This window comes from Syngnathus acus, chromosome 13 (assembly GCF_901709675.1).
Source record: "Syngnathus acus chromosome 13, fSynAcu1.2, whole genome shotgun sequence".
In the NCBI taxonomy this organism is placed as follows: Eukaryota; Metazoa; Chordata; class Actinopteri; order Syngnathiformes; family Syngnathidae; genus Syngnathus; species Syngnathus acus.
In genome coordinates, this window is record NC_051098.1 from 14,392,119 (window position 1) to 14,410,781 (window position 18,663).

Sequence of the window (18,663 nt, forward strand, 5' to 3'; positions counted from 1 at the left end):
GTTAGCTACTGTGTAAAATAACAATAGATTTGAGTAGAATCTACTTTGTGAAATAAAATAGATTCATGGCATTTAAATTTAATTCCTTGTATTTAGAGCCAGACATTTTGTCATGACAAAAATAAGTACCATTGATGCTCTGTGGTTCTATTTTTTAAAACTTTAATTTAACCTGGCAAGTCATTTGCTGCATACTACAACTAAAATAGTACTTTCCATTTATCTGTGGACAGTAAAAGTTTGACAACCCCTGCTTTACATCATGTGAAGCCAGCGACTATTTGCAGACTTCTATAAAAGAAAGCATTTTCTGCTCCTGTAATACTCGGACTACATAAATATACCGTCAACCGTCCAGCTGTTGACTTCAGCACACATGGTGCGCCCCAAATACCTTCACCGCATAGATTTCCATGAATCTTTTCAGAACCTCTACACAGGGTTGCAAAATTCCTCCTCCTCTCCACAGTGAAAGTGGAGAAGCAGGAGCAAGGAGAGGAGGAACGAAGATGAGAAGGGGGAGGGGGTAAACACACCCAGACGGAAAAGAGCCATGTCTGACAACGAAAGAAGGAATTACAAAGACACAGAAGGAGAGAAAATGGCAGGAGTAGAGAATACATGCAAATGAGGAGCCGCATCAATCGTTGGAGACACAAATGCATTGTGTGCGTTTGCAATGAAAGGGCAGGCATAGCATAGTGACTGGTGCTGCTGAGCACCAATCTCTCTTCTGCCTGTGATCCCCCCCCTGCAGCTTGGCACCATCCAGCCAGGCGAGGACAGAAGGAGGCTTTCCAGGGCTTTTTGATTTGGGATTTGTATGAATATGAGAGGATTTGGAGCACGTCGCCGCCACAGCCGCTACTCTTCTTTCCCACCGCGCGTGTGAGGCGTGGAGATTCATCCGGTTTTGCCTCGCTCCCCTCCCTGCGTGGCTGTTATGGTCCGGACTGAGAATCAGGGCATCACCGGGACGCGGGGCTCCGGCTGACTCCAGCCATGGGGGCCAAACAGATGAAATGGTGAGCGTCATTCTTTTTTTTCTTTTTTTTTTATCCTCAACAAATGGGTTGCTATCATGTTAGCATCACGAGCATGTACCTGGCAGGAAGCAAACACGTCCTTTTTTGTCATCAGTGACGAATCACGTCATCCATGGCGCGGTACAAAGCGAAAGTGATAGCTGGAGCAGGCTGCTGATTGTCTGCCTGTTGACGGCGCGCTATGGATCATGTGGGTGTGTCTCAGTGAGGCCGGATGCTATTGCCTAGCAACCGCCCTCTCCTTTGCCTCCTTAGCACCTTCGCTTCCATTTTGAGAGCACGTTGGATGGATGGATGGATGGATGGATGGATGGATGGATGGATGGAAATGTATGATTCACTGGTATAAAAAAAAGAGCTCCGATTCTAGACATTAATGTACCTCACCTTGTAGCAAATTCAGTCAAAGGCCCAACCCGATTCCATACCCAAATAACAAGTCACACTTTTCACCCCATCACACGCGCCAATGCTGATCTGCTGCTAATCTCATGTAAATCCTAATCTGAAATTGAAAGTCCCAATTTCTCCTCAGTCACGTTGCGCCTCCCCCCGTTACGAAGCAGCCCGCCAACTTATAAACAAGTTTGTTTATCGAGCGTCTGCAGCCGCCAGGAGGCGGAGGACTGCAGGAGACGGTTTAGGTGATGACTGAAAGTATCAGGATGGTGTCATCATGTCATCAGCTCGGGCGGAGATTAGGTGGGGAGGCTGCTTGCTCTGATCCCCTTCAGAGAAACACTGAAAGCATAATCACTACAACTTCTGATAAGACACTCACTTGATGGCTTTTTTGGGAGAGCTTTTTTCCGCGAAGAAAATGCAATATAGTGTATAAAGTGACATAATCTATCAGCACCAATACACCTAAATCAGATGGCAAAACTTGAGTGTGAATGGTTTGGTTATATATGCCCAACTATTGATACTCTTGACAAGTTTGATGGGATAGACTCCAGCTCGTCAAAATTTGATTGCTAAAATCGTCTGTTCAGTATTTAGCTACATTGCTAAATTTAGCTATTTGTTCTTTTTCAACACATTTTTTGATGTGTGGTATGCATCTGTGTTTGTACTTGTCTAAACTCAGTCATAAATTTTCCTTAAGAATCAAATTATTCACATTCAAACTAGCAAATAGCTACTTTTGCATGCTAATGTTAGCATTTTGTGTATTTGTAACGGAGTCTGGGCGTTACTATGACGAGAAATACATGTATTAGGGCAGCTATGTTGCAAAAACCCAAGAATCATTTCAAATCCTTCCCTAAATTGTTAATGTCTTTAATTAGCATTTCAACATAGCGCCACTTTAATATGTCCTTGTTTGTGTCCATCCTAATAATTCACTTACATACATCATTTGACTTGATTTGATTATTAGCAGTATTGTCAATTGACTGACAGGGAAGCAGCACTACAGAGCACATAATCTCTGGCAAGCAGATAAAAATGCAATGCCCGTTTTAGAGTGGAAATAATGCGATTAGCTTAGCCACCCCCACTAAAAAGGAAAAGAAAATCTCTTCAGTTTCAATCTAAATCATGCAACATGTTTTACGCCACTAATGCTATGCCTCCGGATCTTCTGTGGTTTTATTCTACACTACACTTAAGCCTGCAGTTTTGTTCGCGCTCTGTTTAGCCCGGGGAGTAAGAGAATTTAATTTTTTTTTTCAGCTTCTCTTTCCCACTGAGTTGCCCCAAACACACACACACACACACACACACACACACACACACACACACACACACACACAGTGGAGGGGGGTAAATAGAATCTCCCTGCTGGACGTAATACCACAGTTCATAGTTTACAGTAGCTTCATCTTATTTCTGTCAAAACAAAGCAAAGTGATGATGACAGTTTGCCTCCTTCGCCTGTCCTCAGGCTGCTTTCGAAACTCCCCAAGCAGACACAACAGAGTGGACATGCACTAAATGCATGACCACCATCCACGAGGAAGCTCAAAGAGCGATGTGACTCATGAAGCTAGCAAAGTATGTGAAGAATTTTCTGCGTCATGCTTGCATGCCTTTCTTGGCGATCATGTTGCAGCCTGTGTCGGTGTTATTGTCAAGTCTGGAAGTCCAGTCATAAAAATCCAAGCTTATAAATTGTCTACATTTGTCAGATTAAAAAATGTAGAAAAATAAAAATGAAATATGACATGCACACACTCGCAACTGACAATGAGGCACTCTAAAGTTGACATTGGGTGTTGTGCTGTATTTAAAAAATGCAAACATTTGCAATCATCTACCCAGATGGGTTTGATTCATCATTTCCATGACGATCCAAGATACGTTAAAAAGCTATATCAACATTTTATGCGCACGGCTCTATTTATGGACGCTCATCTGGCAGGAAGCGCAAACAGTGACGGACGGTGCTGCCTGCGCTCGCCATCTGTTTCTGTTTCAGCCTCAGCTCAGCCAGCCCCGTGCGCTCCCCCAAAGAGGAGCACGCGGTCATCCGCTCCGGCGACACGCCCGGACATGAAACCATCCGTGATCAGCCTGAAGAGCAGTTAGCGGGACCGGGCCAGGACAAATCCGAGCATTTCACAGGTTGGTTGCTTCCATAGCTAGTAGTGTAAGTCATCAAATAAAGATTCAAGTGAAAGCAACATTCTGATTTCAGAGGAGGTTTCGCTCTGCGGGCTGTGCCCCTCCCTTGGGCAAAATGTGCCAGAGGAGGAGAAGTCCTGGGAGGAGCAGCTGGATGTCCACCAGGAGCAGCTGGAGCGGGAAATGCAGGGAGCCAGGAGGATGGTGTTCCGCCTCCAGGTAAAAGACTTTTTCCAAATAGGGACAGTTTGGTTTTTACAAAGTCCTCCGAGGGCCATGCTAAAATTTATGACAAATCGTGATGCAACCGTTAAATAAATGTTTTTTAGATATTTGTGGATGTTTGTAGGGTTGTTTCGTGCGTCCCCGAACACGGCAAATGGGACTTGTTAGACCGAAATATAGCCTCTACAGCATCTATATACATAAATACACATATACTAAATAACTGTGCAAGTACATGTCAATATTAATTCTCGCTTAACTCATGCTGCATAATCTGGTTCATTCAACATATAGAGAAATACTTTTTAAATGCCAAATTGATAACTAATTAATTGATAACTAATTTCTGTCTAAAAAACATTTTAATTGCAAAAATAATAGTAATAATCATAATTATTAAAAAATGATATATCTATTAATGTCAATATTGTTTATGTTGTATTTATATTATCATCATTTATTATATTATATTATATTATATTATATTATATTATATTATATTATATTATATTATATTATATTATATTATATTATATTATATTATATTATATTATTATTTGTGATTGGCTCGTTCATGGTCCTCTGTGTGAGGTCAAGCAATAATCACAAACGGGAAGGATACTTGACAGAAATAACAATTAGGAAGCGTGTTTGTCCATAGGCTTTGCTCCTCAATGGCTCCCTCCCAGAGGACGACCCAGGTGGATCTGTGAGTTTGGGAGAGAACCGGGCCAACGGCGAGCAGCAGCTGGTAACGTGGCCCCCTTCCCTCTCGTGTGTCCACTAAGTCGTGAAAATGCAGCAGCGGCCGACACGTTCTCCGCTTTGTGTGAACTCTCAGTCCTTCTGTTGTGTTGGTGTTCTGCCGCCATCGCTCCCGTCTGGAGAGCGTAAATTAATCTCACTGATCTCTCGGGCCTCCCTGTCAGCGTCCCCCTCTGGTAGCTCTCAAATTGTCTAATTAGGATGCTCTTACTGTTTCCCTCTGAAGGTTCTCACGCGCAGCCGCCTGGACCAAAGCATGGAGGAGGCCCTTGATCTCAAAGTACGCCAAGTGAATGTAATCAACTTTTAGGCTGCCCTGTTTCTCACAACGTCTCTCTTCATCTGTCCAATGTGTAGCGGGAGCTCCTGAGACACAAACAGGAGGTGCGCCATATTCAGGCCATCAAGGTAAATGAAAAGTAATTCAAGAATAGCGACCAGGGATGAAAGCCGATCTGAATGGAAAAATCGCTTTTGATTTAAAAGATGTCAGTTCATTGGTCCAAAAACTGAGGAGTCCTTCCCGAATGACCCTTTGACCCTTAGGATGCCCTGCAGCAGCGGCTGTCTGTGCAGGAAGACGTCGTGCTGCAGCTAAAGCAGGAGCTACTGAGGAGCAACATGGCCAAAGAACAGCTGGAAGGGGAAAATGTGAGCAAAATTATGATTTTTAAAATTATTTGACCCGGCGCAACCCGCAATGATGATATTTCGTATCATGCACTTTCCAGGCGGTGCTCAAAGACAAGCTGAGCGAACGCAACAAACTGCTGGGCGAGTACGAGGTATTGCGTCCTTCAAATCGCTTTGATGCAAACTCAAGGTGTGTTTTCCATATGCAGACGAAGGGCTTTTCTTCTCTTTGGTTGCCATAGCAGCAAGTCGGGAGGAAGGACAGGATGCTGCAGCAGCAAAAGCACGACGAGGCTCAGCACAAAGCGCGTGATGTTAGCCACAATTGGGTAATGAACATAATGTAGTGGTTAACAGGTCACAGTCGTGAGATTCTGGGTTCGAATCTCGGAATTTGCGTCATCCCTGCTCTCGGATTTTTACTGATGCACAACTTTTCGCTCATTTGTTGCTAATATGAAAAATACAACTCCCAGATTGTAACATTGTCTTCTACGTGACAGTCATTTCGGAGTGAAGGTGGTTACAGCAGCTCTCTTCCAGCATTCCAGCACACCACACCCGTAAGTAGACGTGATGTCTCCACGTTGCCGGAAAGTGCCGAATCATCATTTGGAATCATCACAGGGTGAGGAGCTGCAGCTGGTGAGGGAGGCCCTGCGTAGTTTGAGAGACAACTTTTCCGGTCACGACCCCCAGCATCACACCTTGGACACCTTGGAGCAGGGCGTGTCAAGCCTCATGGAGCGCCTGCACTCACACGCCCAGCGACGGCACAACAAAGGGGTACGAAGGTCCAAATAAATATTGACACATTCTGGAATGATCATATTTTGTGTGTAGTTGGATGTTGTCAAGCATAATGTCCACTCTGTGGTCGTGAAATGTCTTGAAATAATTTCAGAAATTCAAAATATATTTGTTCAACTCTGCTTGTGAACTAAATCAAGTTGCTAAGGTTCATTAAATGCGAGCGTTAGCTAAAAATGTCCGCCCTGTCAGCAAGCTAGCAAGTTTTGCTGTTAGCATGTCTGCTCGCAGTTCATTTATAACCCACCGAAAATGCGGGAGCTGGACAAAAATGCATTTCTAACAGCAGTAGCTACGTCCATGGAAAATTATTTGTTTTATTTGAAAGTCTTAAAGGCACCTTATGGTGATATTGACTCAGGTCAGGAAAGACATTTTCCAAGAATAACAGCTTGTCTTCCAGGAGGAATTTAAATCGCCCGGCCGCAGAGCCAACTCTTCAGATCGAGAATCGTGGCCGCCGACCTCAAGTGAGGCACACTAAAATTTGTCTTTTTTTTTTCTGTTTGATAGCTCCGCTGTGTAGGACACTATTGGCAGTGAGATGTTTTAACAGCCTTTTTGTTGTATGCTTTTTTATTTTTAGAAATGGCTCACTCTCACAGCAGCCCGGGGTTGGATGCCTCCGTGTCTACGAAAGTTCTCTACTTCACCGATCGCTCCCTCACCCCTTTCCTCATCAACATACCGAAAAGGTAAACGTTATGTTAATAAAATTCAGCATTATTTTTTCTGTATTTAATAAATCAAACTAACACAAATAAGCGGACCAAAATTAACATCAAATTACACAAAAAGATTGTGATGCTATACATGCAACCAAATCCACAATTTGCTTAATTTAGAAAAAAAATTTCCACATAGGAAAAAAATAGAAATAGAATTAATTCATTCCAGAGTAACCGTGCAAAGTCAATATTTGAATATTATGATGATAAACCTCTTTTCTTTGCTATGTTCTGTTGAGACTTTTGGGAAAAAAAAAAAATTAATCCTTTGATGTTGTCTGAAGTGAGCTCCAGTGAGTCATGCTGACATCTCTTGGTTTTATTTTTTTAAGTCTTTTGATGCAATTATACCTGTATAATTTCCAGGTATGTATAATTTTGGAGTTATTGCCTGTATTATTAACTCCAGCTCATAATAAAAAGAATAAATTCTAGTTTCTACATGCTGTGTCCATAAAGGGAGAAATTCTGATCTTGAGTTTGTGTTAATGTGTCCTGTCAGGCTGGGCGAGGTGACGCTGCGAGACTTCAAGACCGCCGTGGACCGTCAAGGCAGCTTCAGATACCACTTCAAAGCGCTCGACCCGGAGTTTGGCACCGTCAAAGAGGAGGTGGGTGGGAAATTATAACGCCGCAAAAAAAAAAAAAAAAACACAGCAGAAATAGAACGTGATGTGCTAATAATAACCTGGTTGAAGTTGATTACACTGTGCCCATTTTTATTTTTAATACATTTTCAAACATTTTCATGTGGTCCTATGTTGTGTGTTGAATTATGAGGAAACATGTTTGAATCTACTTTTGTGCAGGTATTCCAGGATGGTGCAGTGGTGCCTGGCTGGGAAGGAAAGATTGTAGCATGGGTGGAGGAAGATCATGGAGAGAGGAGGTAGAAGTCCAAAAAAAACAAAAAACCTCAGTTGTGTTCACTGAAGCAGAACTTGACTGAAAACTCTCGGGACCAATGGACTGAAATAAAGTGTGGGAAATATTTTACGTTGAGGAATGCTCGCCAGATGCCGTTTACGCCTCATAAACCCGGACATGAAATCAGTCAATTTGATCCTAATGGTCCCTCATGAAAATAATTTAAATAACAGTATTGATAAAAGACAGGGTGGATGTTTACTGCCATTTTCCACAAGTTCTAGATTGCCAAATAGTGGATGTTTGTGCCACTCTTCACTTTCAAACGATGTTTTAATAAACATTCATTATCGCATGCATCATTTTGCTGTCAATTATTCCGGAGATGGACGGTAATGGCGGGTCCCGGTAGCGGCGGCTCGGAGCCATTACACCTACGCTCCATTAGCAAACAAAGCCCGCTAATTGCTTAATGTAGAGGCGTGTTTGCAGCAGTGACTCAGCCCTCACAGGGACAGAATAACATTTTAAGTTGCCGAAACCTGTCTGTCTTTTGCCCCATTTATTAATTTAATTTTCAGTCTGAAATGTCAGGATTTTTATCTTGACTTTACGCTAATCTTTGCCAGTCTGAGAATGTCACAAAATATCCGCTGTTACAGTAAGCCTTCGAATGCGCTTGTTAAAGACGGCGATGGCGCTGTTTTCGTTTACAACTTTTGGGAAGTCCAGAAGTAAGTAGTAGATGTCCTCCACCTCGAGCAAGACATCATCCTGCACAAAAAACAACGACAACATTTTGATGGCATTGTTAATCTCTTGTGCCTAACCATGCCGAGTAGTCAGGGCAGACCTTGGACATCTTGAGCTGCCACTCCGACATGGAGCTAATCTTGGGCAGCTCCACTGTCAGCTCCATCTTGCATGGAAATCCCTCAGCGCTGGCCTTCACCTCCAGTCGATACTCGGGTTTCTCGGGCCGCTGGTACGTGGTGGAGGAGATTACCTCGATCAAGCCCTTCTTGCGAACGGCGGGCCGAGAGACAATATCAACCGGCGGCCCCGTGTCGTCTTTGGCTAGCCGCAGAGAGTTGATCTGCTGCAGGAGGGAATCCGGGCTCTGAATGGCTGTAAATAAAAGCGTCTCGATTGTTATCAGTGATGGTGGGAAGTAAAAGATGAGCTCGGACACAAAAAAGGCCGAAGGCGGCTTGTCGGAGCGTTGACTTATTACCCTACCCGCATCAGACTGTTTGTCCGCGGTCGGTCGCTGCTGCTGGAAGCCGAGGCGGCGGCGCAAGTCCTCCGGGCCGTTTTTGGGGCAATAGCTAACAACATGATACTGCTGAGACAATTTGAGCCCATGCTGCTGCTGTGCAAAGCTCAGAGCCAACATATAGATCTGGTCCATCCCGGCCTTGTCTTTCTTACAATCCTGCAGCACCTCGGGATTAAATGCGATGTCCAGCACAGTGTAGGCACCTGATACACAGGACGGTGTGCTTACATTTGGCATAAATTGTATGGTTATCAATCTCTCTGACCTTCATCTGTGTGTGCTTCCAGGCTTCCAGCATACACTGGTAATGGCTTGCTGGGATCCTGGGATGTTGGTACACGCTTCCAGCAGCATATGTTAATGTACATCAAGTCTCCGTGTGGTTCCTGGTGGGGATGCTGGCAGTTAATGTTTTTGTGCATCTCACAATGCATCTTTGGAAGTATTGAATAACTGAAGGTCAGCAGAAAAGCAATACAGTATATCCCTATGATATATTGCATCGGTAGAGGAAAAAATATCTATTTTCGGAATACTCTTTAATTTTTAACACTGTGCCTCAATACATTTTCGTGTTGAGGTGGTAAAATGTTTCTACAATTAACAGCAAATCACAAAATGGCCTCGATTTTATTAATTTTGTAAAAGGTCGCCATTGTAAATGAGAAAGTGTTCTCAATTGGCTTACCTGGTAATACATTGAAAAAAAAATACACTCGTCTAAAAACACAATTGATATAAATTATTATTATTATTTATTTGCTCAATGTTTATACGGAAGTAGCTGGCGGTGAGTTGCGTACGTGTGACGTCATGTTTTTTTTGCTAATGAGCTACACCTGCAGTGAGCGCGGCAAGTAAAACAACTCATACCGCTACTTACCAAAATGTCGATGCGTATACACGAATCGAGTTGAGGTGGAGCGTTGTATTCCATCCCGGATATCACCTGTTTCTCCACAAAGCTTCGGTAAGCTTCTGGGTCGCTCTGGCAAAGGTCGTCCAACATGGACCACAGCTGGTTGACTTGCTGGAGAACATCTCCTGGGACGCCGCCGGCCGACATTACCAACCCAAGACAGTCAGAGTTGGTAGAAAGGTACGTCTCCCAATACAAATAACAAACACTATTCACTCACTAATAACAGAATTTGTCTATTATCACACGCTTTTAAAACAAAAGTTATCGTTGTAAAGCCGCATTCGTCGTCATTCGCGTCAGTTCCCGAAGTTTCTAGCTAATGCTAACGCTCTCTTGTTCGCAAGTGAAAACTCTATTAAAGTGGCAGGCAAGAAACTAACCGTCCCTTTTGTTAATTCAAGCTACGATAAGAACAGGAGTCTTGGTTAAAAATCATTAAAAATATATAAAGTTAACCCTATTTACTAATTGGCATCAAAACTAATGGAAGCGATTAATGCAGATTCCAGCTGTGTTGTCTGTTGCTATGGCATCTTGGCGGAGTTGACGCGTTACAACGGCGACACATGTGGCCAAGAGAGGAACTGCACATGACACAATAAGGTAGCATATGACATCGTTTATATTTGGTGCAATAAAAAAGATAAAAACAGTACATCTTGATACAAATGGTGGGACAGAAGATGCCAGTGGAAGGAAGGCAGATATATATGTCAGAGAAAGACAAATTCAAAAATAAAAAAATTGATGGCGGATGGGAAAGATGCTAGAAAACAAGTTGCTGTTCCTCCTCAGTAGGTCTGTAAAGATAGTAAACAAAATGGAGGCATCGTTTTTGTCAAGTGTAACAAGGCGAACAGTTTTTTTTTTTTTCTAGCTATGTTTTTTGTACAATGTAATGTAAACTCATGTAATGTTAATGAATGGTTTCACCTCCATCATCTCGTAGATCCATCCGAGGAATTTGGCCACCTTGGTGTAGACTCCAGGATGGTTAGGCTCGGCGCAGCCGTTCCCCCAGCTGACCACCCCCATCAGCCTCCACACGTTCTCATCCTGGCACACTAGAGGCCCGCCACTATCCCCCTGCAACGCAAATATCATCCATGACCCACTGATCCTGTCTTGGAAACATCAAAACAAGGTACAGTCTGATTTTGACCTGACACGCATCCACTTTTCCCTCCGTGTATCCGGCACAAAGCATCCGCGCTGTGATTTCGCCGTTATACATGCAGGAGCTGTTGCACTCGTTGGTACCTATGATGGGGACGGCGGCCTCTTTCAGGGTGTTGGATGAGTGAACTGAGAAAGCGAGAGAGAGCACAGCTGCTCCGTGTGTGTAGCAGATGTTTGCTTGGGAGTGGCGCTCGACTTACCTCCATCAGGCTGTGTGTATCCCCAGCCGGAGATCCAGCACTGCGTCCCTGCAGGAGGGTCGTAGTTGTACCGTGGCAGACACACCGGGCGAACTGTGTCTAATTTTAGAGAAAGGGGAAGTCACTTTAGAGCGCCTCATTGTGTGAACATAAGGAAGATGAAGTAGCATATTTTTTTTTCCCCCCTGGTTGTCGTGGCGGTATTTGATTGACAGTTGAGTGGGATGTTGTTTTACAGTGTTAGAGAGAACGGCTTGATTTTGAGCTAATCGTTCTAATTAGGCTCTGTTGCTAACAACAATTTTGTCTGCGGTGTGTGAAATTTAAAAGACATTTATTTTCACACATTTTTATTTGGGAAGCTAAGGGATTTCTTTCCACACAGGTGTCTTTATTCTACCGTGTCTTATTTTGTTGTCTTCTTTTACATTGTGTACTGCTTTTTGTGACTTCTGGCGTCTGGTTTTCCAGAAGGGGAGGGATAAAAGTCTTAGCTGTTTTTTTCCCTAAACAATAAAATGAAATAAAAAATATTAGTCTTAGCTGTCTGTGCCGCTCGCTGCTCTCTTAATTGCCCAGCGGGATAAATAAAGATTCCTGAATCTGAACTATTTTAAGCTTTAACGGAGACGTATTGTGGAAAATTGACTTTTTAAGGACTTGTACGATAAATAGTTGCTTCCCTGGAGTGCTGTGGAAAATCCAAATGACTAAGTATATCTAAAGTTATTTGCCTATTTCTAGAAATATGAAATGGTTGCCTTGTGTCACGAAGGCAAATGGCGGCAAAGCTGTGACGAGCAAAGCATGCGAGTCACAAATACACGTCGGTAGAAACATTTGACAGCTGCAAGGTAAGTAGAGCTGCCTTGAACTGTTTTCAATTGGAGGGGGCGGAGTCTCCTTTGAAACGAGAATGCCGGTTTCCAGACGCACCTGAAAAATTGAGCGGAGTCCGCAGTTTCATCAGGGCGACGTCGCTGTCATGGCTCACGTGGTTGTAGTTGTCGTTGTAGACTATCGTCTCCACGGCGTGCCCCGTGCGCTCCGCCATGTTCGCCGAGCTGCGCGTCACAACGCCCGTGTAGACCGCCCAGCTGGACACCTGCGGCAGCCTGTAGCTGACATTTTGTAGACGTCAAGCATAAAAGGGGCAACTGTCGCCGGCGCCGTGTGCGGCGCAGCTGTCGTATTCCGCCCCGAACTGTCGGCGCCGCAAAGGTCAGCCCGTTCTTACTTGTGCACACAGTGAGCCGCTGTGATGATCCATTGGCTGCTGATGATGGAGCCACCGCAGGTGTGACGCTTGCTATAGTAGAGGCTGACCTGCCAGGGCCACCTTCCCAGCGGAGCCTCCACTCCGCCGATTATTCGGGCCAATTTGGCTCGCGTGCCGCACTCTTGGAAGCCAAGGAAAGAAATCGATTTGGAAATCGTCCCGACGTGAAACGGACTTTCCGTAACGTCGCGGCCTCACCGAAACATTGTAAGGCGATAACCTTGTTAGTGATGCAGTTCTGCCTAAAATGAAACCAGACTTGGGGTTGTTTGAAATAACCAACCGCGATATGGGTCCGCTAAGCGTTACCTGAACCGCCACATGTTTTCCAGACCGCCTCGATGTTCGGAGGTAATCTGGAGAAAGCCCTCCGTGTAGTTGGGCCCAATGTCGGTCAGATTCACACCTTTGTGCTCGGTCAGCCTGTAACGTTTTATGCCATTTAAGCACTTTCAGTTTTAAGCCGTAATCTAGCGAGTCTCGTCTGGTAACCTCAGATAACCCAGCTGCCTGCAGACCAGCGTACCCAGCGACGCGTTCCATCGCTCGTAGCACACCGGCAGCCAGGTGGGCAGCTTTCCCAGCTGGATCTCCAGCAGAGAGTTCTCGGGGCTGATCCTGTAAAACACTGAACCTGATTGATTGAAAATCCCTCCAGAAGCAGGCGCTCGGCCAGCGTTTAATTAACCGTCCGTTGGTGTGAACGGATTGTGGAGAACGTCATAAAAGAATTCAAACAAATCGGATCAATGCTAATGTAGTCAAATAAGCACGGATAATTACTGTCTTTTCATGCCAGTCAATGGGCAAGTGTCAAGAGTAAAAAGAAAACAACAGTCAGCTTTTAAATGGTAATTTTCCACTCAAGTGAACATCAGAGTTGAAACGTGGCCTTCACTACGACGAAAACCAATAAGCAACTTTACGATCACTTTCTTCCTTCATGAATAGCAGAGTACAATCTTGCTTCCAATTAGCCACGAAAAAAGGGAGCTGACACAGACCTTTCCTGGGGTCGGCGATGGTAATGTCCTCTGTCACATTGCAGAAGGACGTCTCCTTTGCGTCCCCCAGTCCCACTGCACTGTGGGAGGACGACGGCCTCAGGAGAAACTTGACTGAGTGCGAAAACATGATGTCGTTAATTAATACGACTGCCACCGTTGAGAACCGTCATTGGGTAAAATTGTTACACAACTGCATAACAGTGTGTACCCTTAACATTAAACATAGCTTTATCTCAGTGTGGCTAAATAAATACATAAATAAATAATTACATAAGTAAATAAACACAAAAATAAATAAATAAATGATTTAATCCTACCAGTAAACTGGAGCGTCACATTTATTTCTGACAAATATTTTATCATCCTCACAAAACTGACCAGGCTAAGGCAAATGTGTAGACATGACTAAGTAAGTGGTGCTTATTTATCTTAGCCACAGCGCTCACCTAGGAACCAGACGCCGACAGCCAATCCTCCCAAGAGCCCGAGCGCGCACACAGCTGCCAGCGGCCTCACCAGCCTGCGAGCTAGAGCGACAAATAGATAACATTTTGGCTGCCTTCGATATGCATGCTCACTAGTCACAAATTACAAGTGCCCTCGTTACTTGCTTGCATGTCAGCACCAGCTGGCATTTCAGAAACTTTTGTGCTGCTTCACTCCTGGAGTTCCCCGACTTAACATTCCGAGCAGCAAGTATTTTACATTTTGCTGATATTAGTGAACATTTTTTGTTGCGCTACAACACCTGCGATCTAATATAAGCTCGATCAAATTTTAGGTGAAAATAATAATCACTTGTTATAGACATAAAACTAAAGTGTTGCAGCTTAGATTACCTCTGACAACCTAGTCAGAGCAAAGACAGAAATATTTGGCACGTGGATCCTTTCACCACTTTGTCATTTTGGTTCTTGAATGTTTGCAAAAACCGAACAGCAGTTAGCGTCTTTACGGTTTGAAAAGGCGAGCTCGATTAAGTTTAAGCTGTTCGAGGTTGTTAGATGGTGATCAACCGTTTATGACAGGCACTTACCTTGTGTTCCGTTGCGAAACCTTTTCAAGCAGTTCCGCGCTCCCTCGCTTTGGTCGACAACTGCCGTCTTCTCGGCGGGAAAGGGATGACTGATGGCCATCGGATTCTCAATGACCGACAATGCGTCTCCATCGGGACTCTACGGAGTCATAGCGCTGCTAACTTCTGATAGGGAAGTTATAATACACGTGTGCCGGTGAGCTTCTTTTCTTACCATTTTGTTTGCAAGCTCATCTGGAGACTGTGGCCCAGCTACCGGCGACTATCAGCCGGGTGTCCGGTGCGGAAGCGTTTCACAGAATGCAACTGTGGATTTTCCCTTCACAAAGAGACAATGAGGTCAGCAGAGGTGCAGTGAATGAGGCTGTTGTTTGTCCATCGGAGGGGAGGGTCATGAGGCCTCGGAGACTAAACCGAACCTGGTCTTTGTCAGGTGCCGCACGGGTTGGGGCGTCTCCAGCCAGTTGCAGACGATACCGGGCATGTTTTACCTCTGCCAGGAAGAGTATTTACACAAGAACCCACCTGACAGTTTGTAGCTATTGCAGAAAGGTCATGATTGGAGATTGTTGAAAAGTCGTACCCTTGTCCGTGTTCAATCGTTTGGAATCCGAAGCCTCTGTCTCTCAGCACTCGCAAACAAAACGAAGTGTGCCTCCCACATGCCCGCTGACAGATGAGACTTTCGCTTCGCTCTTGTTGTGGAAGACACGCTCGGTCTTTTTCATGTGAGTGTTTCAGAAGTGGATCGTTGAGAATAATTAGCAGATGAGATGAAGAAGACTCTGGCACTTGGTTAGGATGTGGGAGAGATGAAAGCTTGTCTTCTCTTTTCTGATGAGACTTTGCACTTTCATTGGAAAGAAATAAAGGGATGATTGATCGGAGCGCTATTAGTCTGTTGTGTCCGCGGTTAGCTAGAACTTCCAGGTAATAAATGCCAGAGAAACAAAGGATCGATTTAATAAGATGAATCCTCCAGGACAATGACTGTTTTATACTTAAAGGCTGCCACCTCGAAACAACGCAAGTAGCGTTAGCGATTAGCGTTAGCATTAGCATGGCCAGTGTCAGGATCAAAAGGCAAGGGATGATTCACCCCAACCTGAGTTGGGCTTTGTCAAATCGGACAGTCTTCTCTCGAAAGACTGTCCGCCCTCTCAGACGGAATAAATAAGATAGCTGACGGCTCTCCCTCCCGTTCTGCCTTTAAACACTCTGAGAATCACAAGTAGGCCTGAATTCTGAGAACGCAGTGTTCTGTTGGACTGATATGGGCCCTGTGAGTTCTTTTGGATATTATGGCTCTTCAACATTTCAGAGTTTATCCAAGAAGGCTATTAGAGAGTGAGAGATTAAAGTGCCTAACTTGGTATTTAACCTTTGCAGTTTTCATTGACTGATTAAGACGAATCTTATTTCTGGTTTGGCCATCAAACATTACAACTGCAAATAGCTTCCTTTGAACAAATATTTCAGAACTGAGCATTTCATGACGTGAACATAACACGATCTGGGTCAGAAAGCGACCGGCCATTTGTCCTTGTGATCTTCCCCTCATGGAATTTAGTTTTCGCAAGTAAATCCAACCGATGGTGATTAGAACAACAGAAGCCAACGCCGTTGGGTCTGGCTGTGGGCTGAATCCTTCCATCCATTTCTTTGTGTACCTCACTCTGCCTTCAGTTTGGCCAGGCCCCAGTTTGGATCAACATCTATTCCCCCGCTCAGACGGAAGCATTTTCCCCGCTCAGCGTGCGGAGATCTACTGCGCTCTCATCTCAAACCGTTCCTGTTAGTGCCTTTTTCCGTATCCAAACTTTTGAACATCAGTCGCGGTCTCTGGGTCCCCGCTCGCAAATCCGCCACGCCAGGTTCGGACACAACAGGAAATAGGAAATCTGCTTTTGAGGCTGCTCAGATAACATTTGCTTGCCTGCATCCACTGAGAACCTGCTGATTCTCAAGTGTTGTATTTGCTGATGTTGTTGAGCGCGACCCCTCGCTATTGGTGAGCAGTGCCGCACATTTTAAAGAGACAATTAATCAACATGCAATTACCCGCAAATCAACCACACTCTTCACAATAATTGGATTGTTCTGCCCATCTCCGTCGTCAGAACCTGAAGAACAATCTCAGACATCAATTGGCAATAGATTACTTCGGCAGAAGTTAACAACTTTAGAGCATGTGATAGGAAAGGTCACCTTATAAAACATTAAATGGCGAATACTGTACAGGTGGTAAAACTTTAAGTGTGTCATTCCCACTTCCGGATTCCTTTTATTACACGGCGATGCAGTCGCCGCATCCATCAATCATTTGTCGATGGAAATTGATGATGGTTTGAAGATGGGAAACCGCCTCGGATTATGACAGTCAATGTTTGGATCGATAACACCGCATGTGTTTAAGAGAGCGTCAAGAGAGGCCCGAGAGACATGTCAGGATGTATAGCCGCCGAGAAACAGGCTTATTTTAATCGGGATTGTGAAAGTCGTCTATTATGTGGGATGGTGTACTGCCTATGGTGCTAAAATTGACAGATTGGCCAAAGTGCAGCTGAGGTTGTTCTCTGTGTATACCTGCGAGCAGTCGGATCGGTATCGATGGGATTCCTTTACTTACACTGCCACCTTGTGGTAAATTTGGGGACACTCTTTCATATGAGTGCAGTTTAAGCAGAAAAGACTCAAATAATGACTATTTTGTGCTCATTGGTCGATGGTTAGTATTAGAAGATACTAATACTACTTTAATAATATTACTTTGTCTGACCTGAGAACATAATTGTATCGTTCGATGAGCTCCACATTAGCGCGCGCATTTTGTTTGTCAATCACGTGACAGCGCAGTGGCGACAAGTGAAAACTGAGCGTTGCCCTCGTCGCAACACTGCTAAACAATAAGCTGTTGGCTCTGTATTGAACGTGGCAGGTTGCATAAATTGCTGTCATGTCGGACTTTATATGCGATGGCTGATAGGGGTGGGCCTTCTCCCACACCAGATGGCGACCATAATGTGTGTGTTGTGTTTTTTCTTTTTTTTTTTTGCCCACGATGCTTGCTGTAATTAAACAGAGGAGATTACGTTTGCGCTCAATCTGCTCCTGCACCCGGCGCGTGTCCTTGTAGCGGTGACAGAGGTGAATCAAGTGGCAGAGGTGATGGTTTAGTATTTTCCAAATTTGTAATGGCTTCTTGTGAGGCTGTTGGCATCTTTGTGTGAGAAGTCACTACCATCTAGTGGACTGAAAGGATAATTATAGTTTCTTACTGATGAAATTGACATTGTTGTATTTTAATTGTGTGGCAAAAATACATCAGTCATTTTAGAAACTGAGGCCTGGTTAAAATCCCCTCCGTCGTCTTAAACAGATTTTTTTGTATATAACTTTTATAGTTTACACAATGCTTTTGTGCAGTTTCAATAATGGTAGAAAATGTATCTCGAAATGATCCCCCTGGGCAAAATACACATGATGGCATTATAAAACAGGATGGTGATGATTGCAGCAAAACTGCAAACACAGCAGCCTGGCTTGTGTTGGCATTTTGTGAGAAATTGATTTGCTCTTATTTCTCAGGTTCACTTTATGCCAACACCGGGCCATGGAGAAGGTGACTAAAGGACACCATGGCATGGTGTTAAAAGTATTACGCAAACATGGTGTGTGTGTTAAGGCATAAAGAAACTGCTGCCAGCACTTGTAATTAAGAGGTCTGCCTGAGCTTTGCCACTCTCACTGTGCTGCACATAGAGCTTTGGGAGTCCCGCCACTCTCATTTTGAGCTCCTTCCACATCTGGATTAAGACGCAGGCCAGCTGCGGCTCCGGCACGGTGCCATCAGGGGTCAGCACAGAGTCTGGAATCATTTCAGCCCACATGACACAAATAAATAAGCCACTGGGAAGGTTTGTGGCCGGAGCCAATAAAGTGTTAAGAGGGAATTGCCCGGCGTGACGATGGCAAAAGCTGTGAAAGTCCCAATGTTGACGCTGAATTAGTAAAGCTACTGCAGTGGCTGATGGATTCTACACAATGAAATGAAAATGAAGGTAACATTTAGGTGGAGCAAACATACAATATCAATTCTATAATGTGATGTCATTT

The 18,663-nt window shown here is 44.3% G+C and overlaps 3 protein-coding genes and 1 long non-coding RNA gene across 7 annotated transcripts; 2 read left to right on the top strand and 2 right to left on the bottom strand.

The window, feature by feature from the left end:
* The first annotated feature begins 417 nt into the window (after nt 1-417).
* dixdc1a (DIX domain containing 1a) lies at nt 418-8,000 on the top strand. 2 transcript variants are annotated; one of them, XM_037267319.1, is made up of 15 exons: nt 418-1,025; nt 3,472-3,617; nt 3,691-3,836; nt 4,504-4,593; nt 4,834-4,887; nt 4,965-5,015; nt 5,154-5,258; nt 5,339-5,392; nt 5,486-5,569; nt 5,744-5,803; nt 5,868-6,026; nt 6,454-6,520; nt 6,637-6,745; nt 7,281-7,389; nt 7,588-8,000. In XM_037267319.1, the coding sequence occupies exons 1-15, from the start codon at nt 1,003-1,005 to the stop codon at nt 7,669-7,671; spliced, it is 1,341 nt and encodes a 446-aa protein (XP_037123214.1). In that variant the 5' UTR covers nt 418-1,002; the 3' UTR covers nt 7,672-8,000. The 2 variants fall into 2 exon arrangements, with proteins under 2 accessions (XP_037123214.1, XP_037123213.1); XM_037267318.1 differs by having other exon boundaries at nt 420-1,025; nt 5,483-5,569.
* pih1d2 (PIH1 domain containing 2) lies at nt 7,471-10,367 on the bottom strand. Of its 2 annotated transcripts, none has more exons than XM_037267326.1 (5): nt 9,808-10,367; nt 9,190-9,322; nt 8,885-9,127; nt 8,499-8,773; nt 7,471-8,419 (listed from the first exon to the last, which is right to left on the bottom strand). In XM_037267326.1, exons 1-5 carry the CDS (start codon nt 9,988-9,990, stop codon nt 8,285-8,287), a joined length of 969 nt encoding a protein of 322 aa, XP_037123221.1. In that variant the 5' UTR covers nt 9,991-10,367; the 3' UTR covers nt 7,471-8,284. The 2 variants fall into 2 exon arrangements, with proteins under 2 accessions (XP_037123221.1, XP_037123222.1); XM_037267327.1 differs by having other exon boundaries at nt 9,190-9,310; nt 9,808-10,366.
* LOC119132235 lies at nt 9,911-18,624 on the top strand. Its single transcript, XR_005099824.1, has 3 exons — nt 9,911-10,023; nt 10,796-10,990; nt 18,136-18,624. It is a non-coding gene; the product is annotated as an uncharacterized LOC119132235 (long non-coding RNA).
* tmprss5 (transmembrane serine protease 5) lies at nt 10,451-15,002 on the bottom strand. Of its 2 annotated transcripts, none has more exons than XM_037267317.1 (13): nt 14,762-15,002; nt 14,548-14,686; nt 13,958-14,038; nt 13,509-13,622; nt 12,997-13,132; nt 12,814-12,927; nt 12,703-12,746; nt 12,463-12,625; nt 12,162-12,346; nt 11,226-11,324; nt 11,009-11,106; nt 10,780-10,932; nt 10,451-10,646 (listed from the first exon to the last, which is right to left on the bottom strand). In XM_037267317.1, the coding sequence occupies exons 1-13, from the start codon at nt 14,762-14,764 to the stop codon at nt 10,638-10,640; spliced, it is 1,338 nt and encodes a 445-aa protein (XP_037123212.1). In that variant the 5' UTR covers nt 14,765-15,002; the 3' UTR covers nt 10,451-10,637. The 2 variants fall into 2 exon arrangements, with proteins under 2 accessions (XP_037123212.1, XP_037123211.1); XM_037267316.1 differs by having other exon boundaries at nt 11,009-11,151.
* Nucleotides 18,625-18,663: the final 39 nt, after the last annotated feature.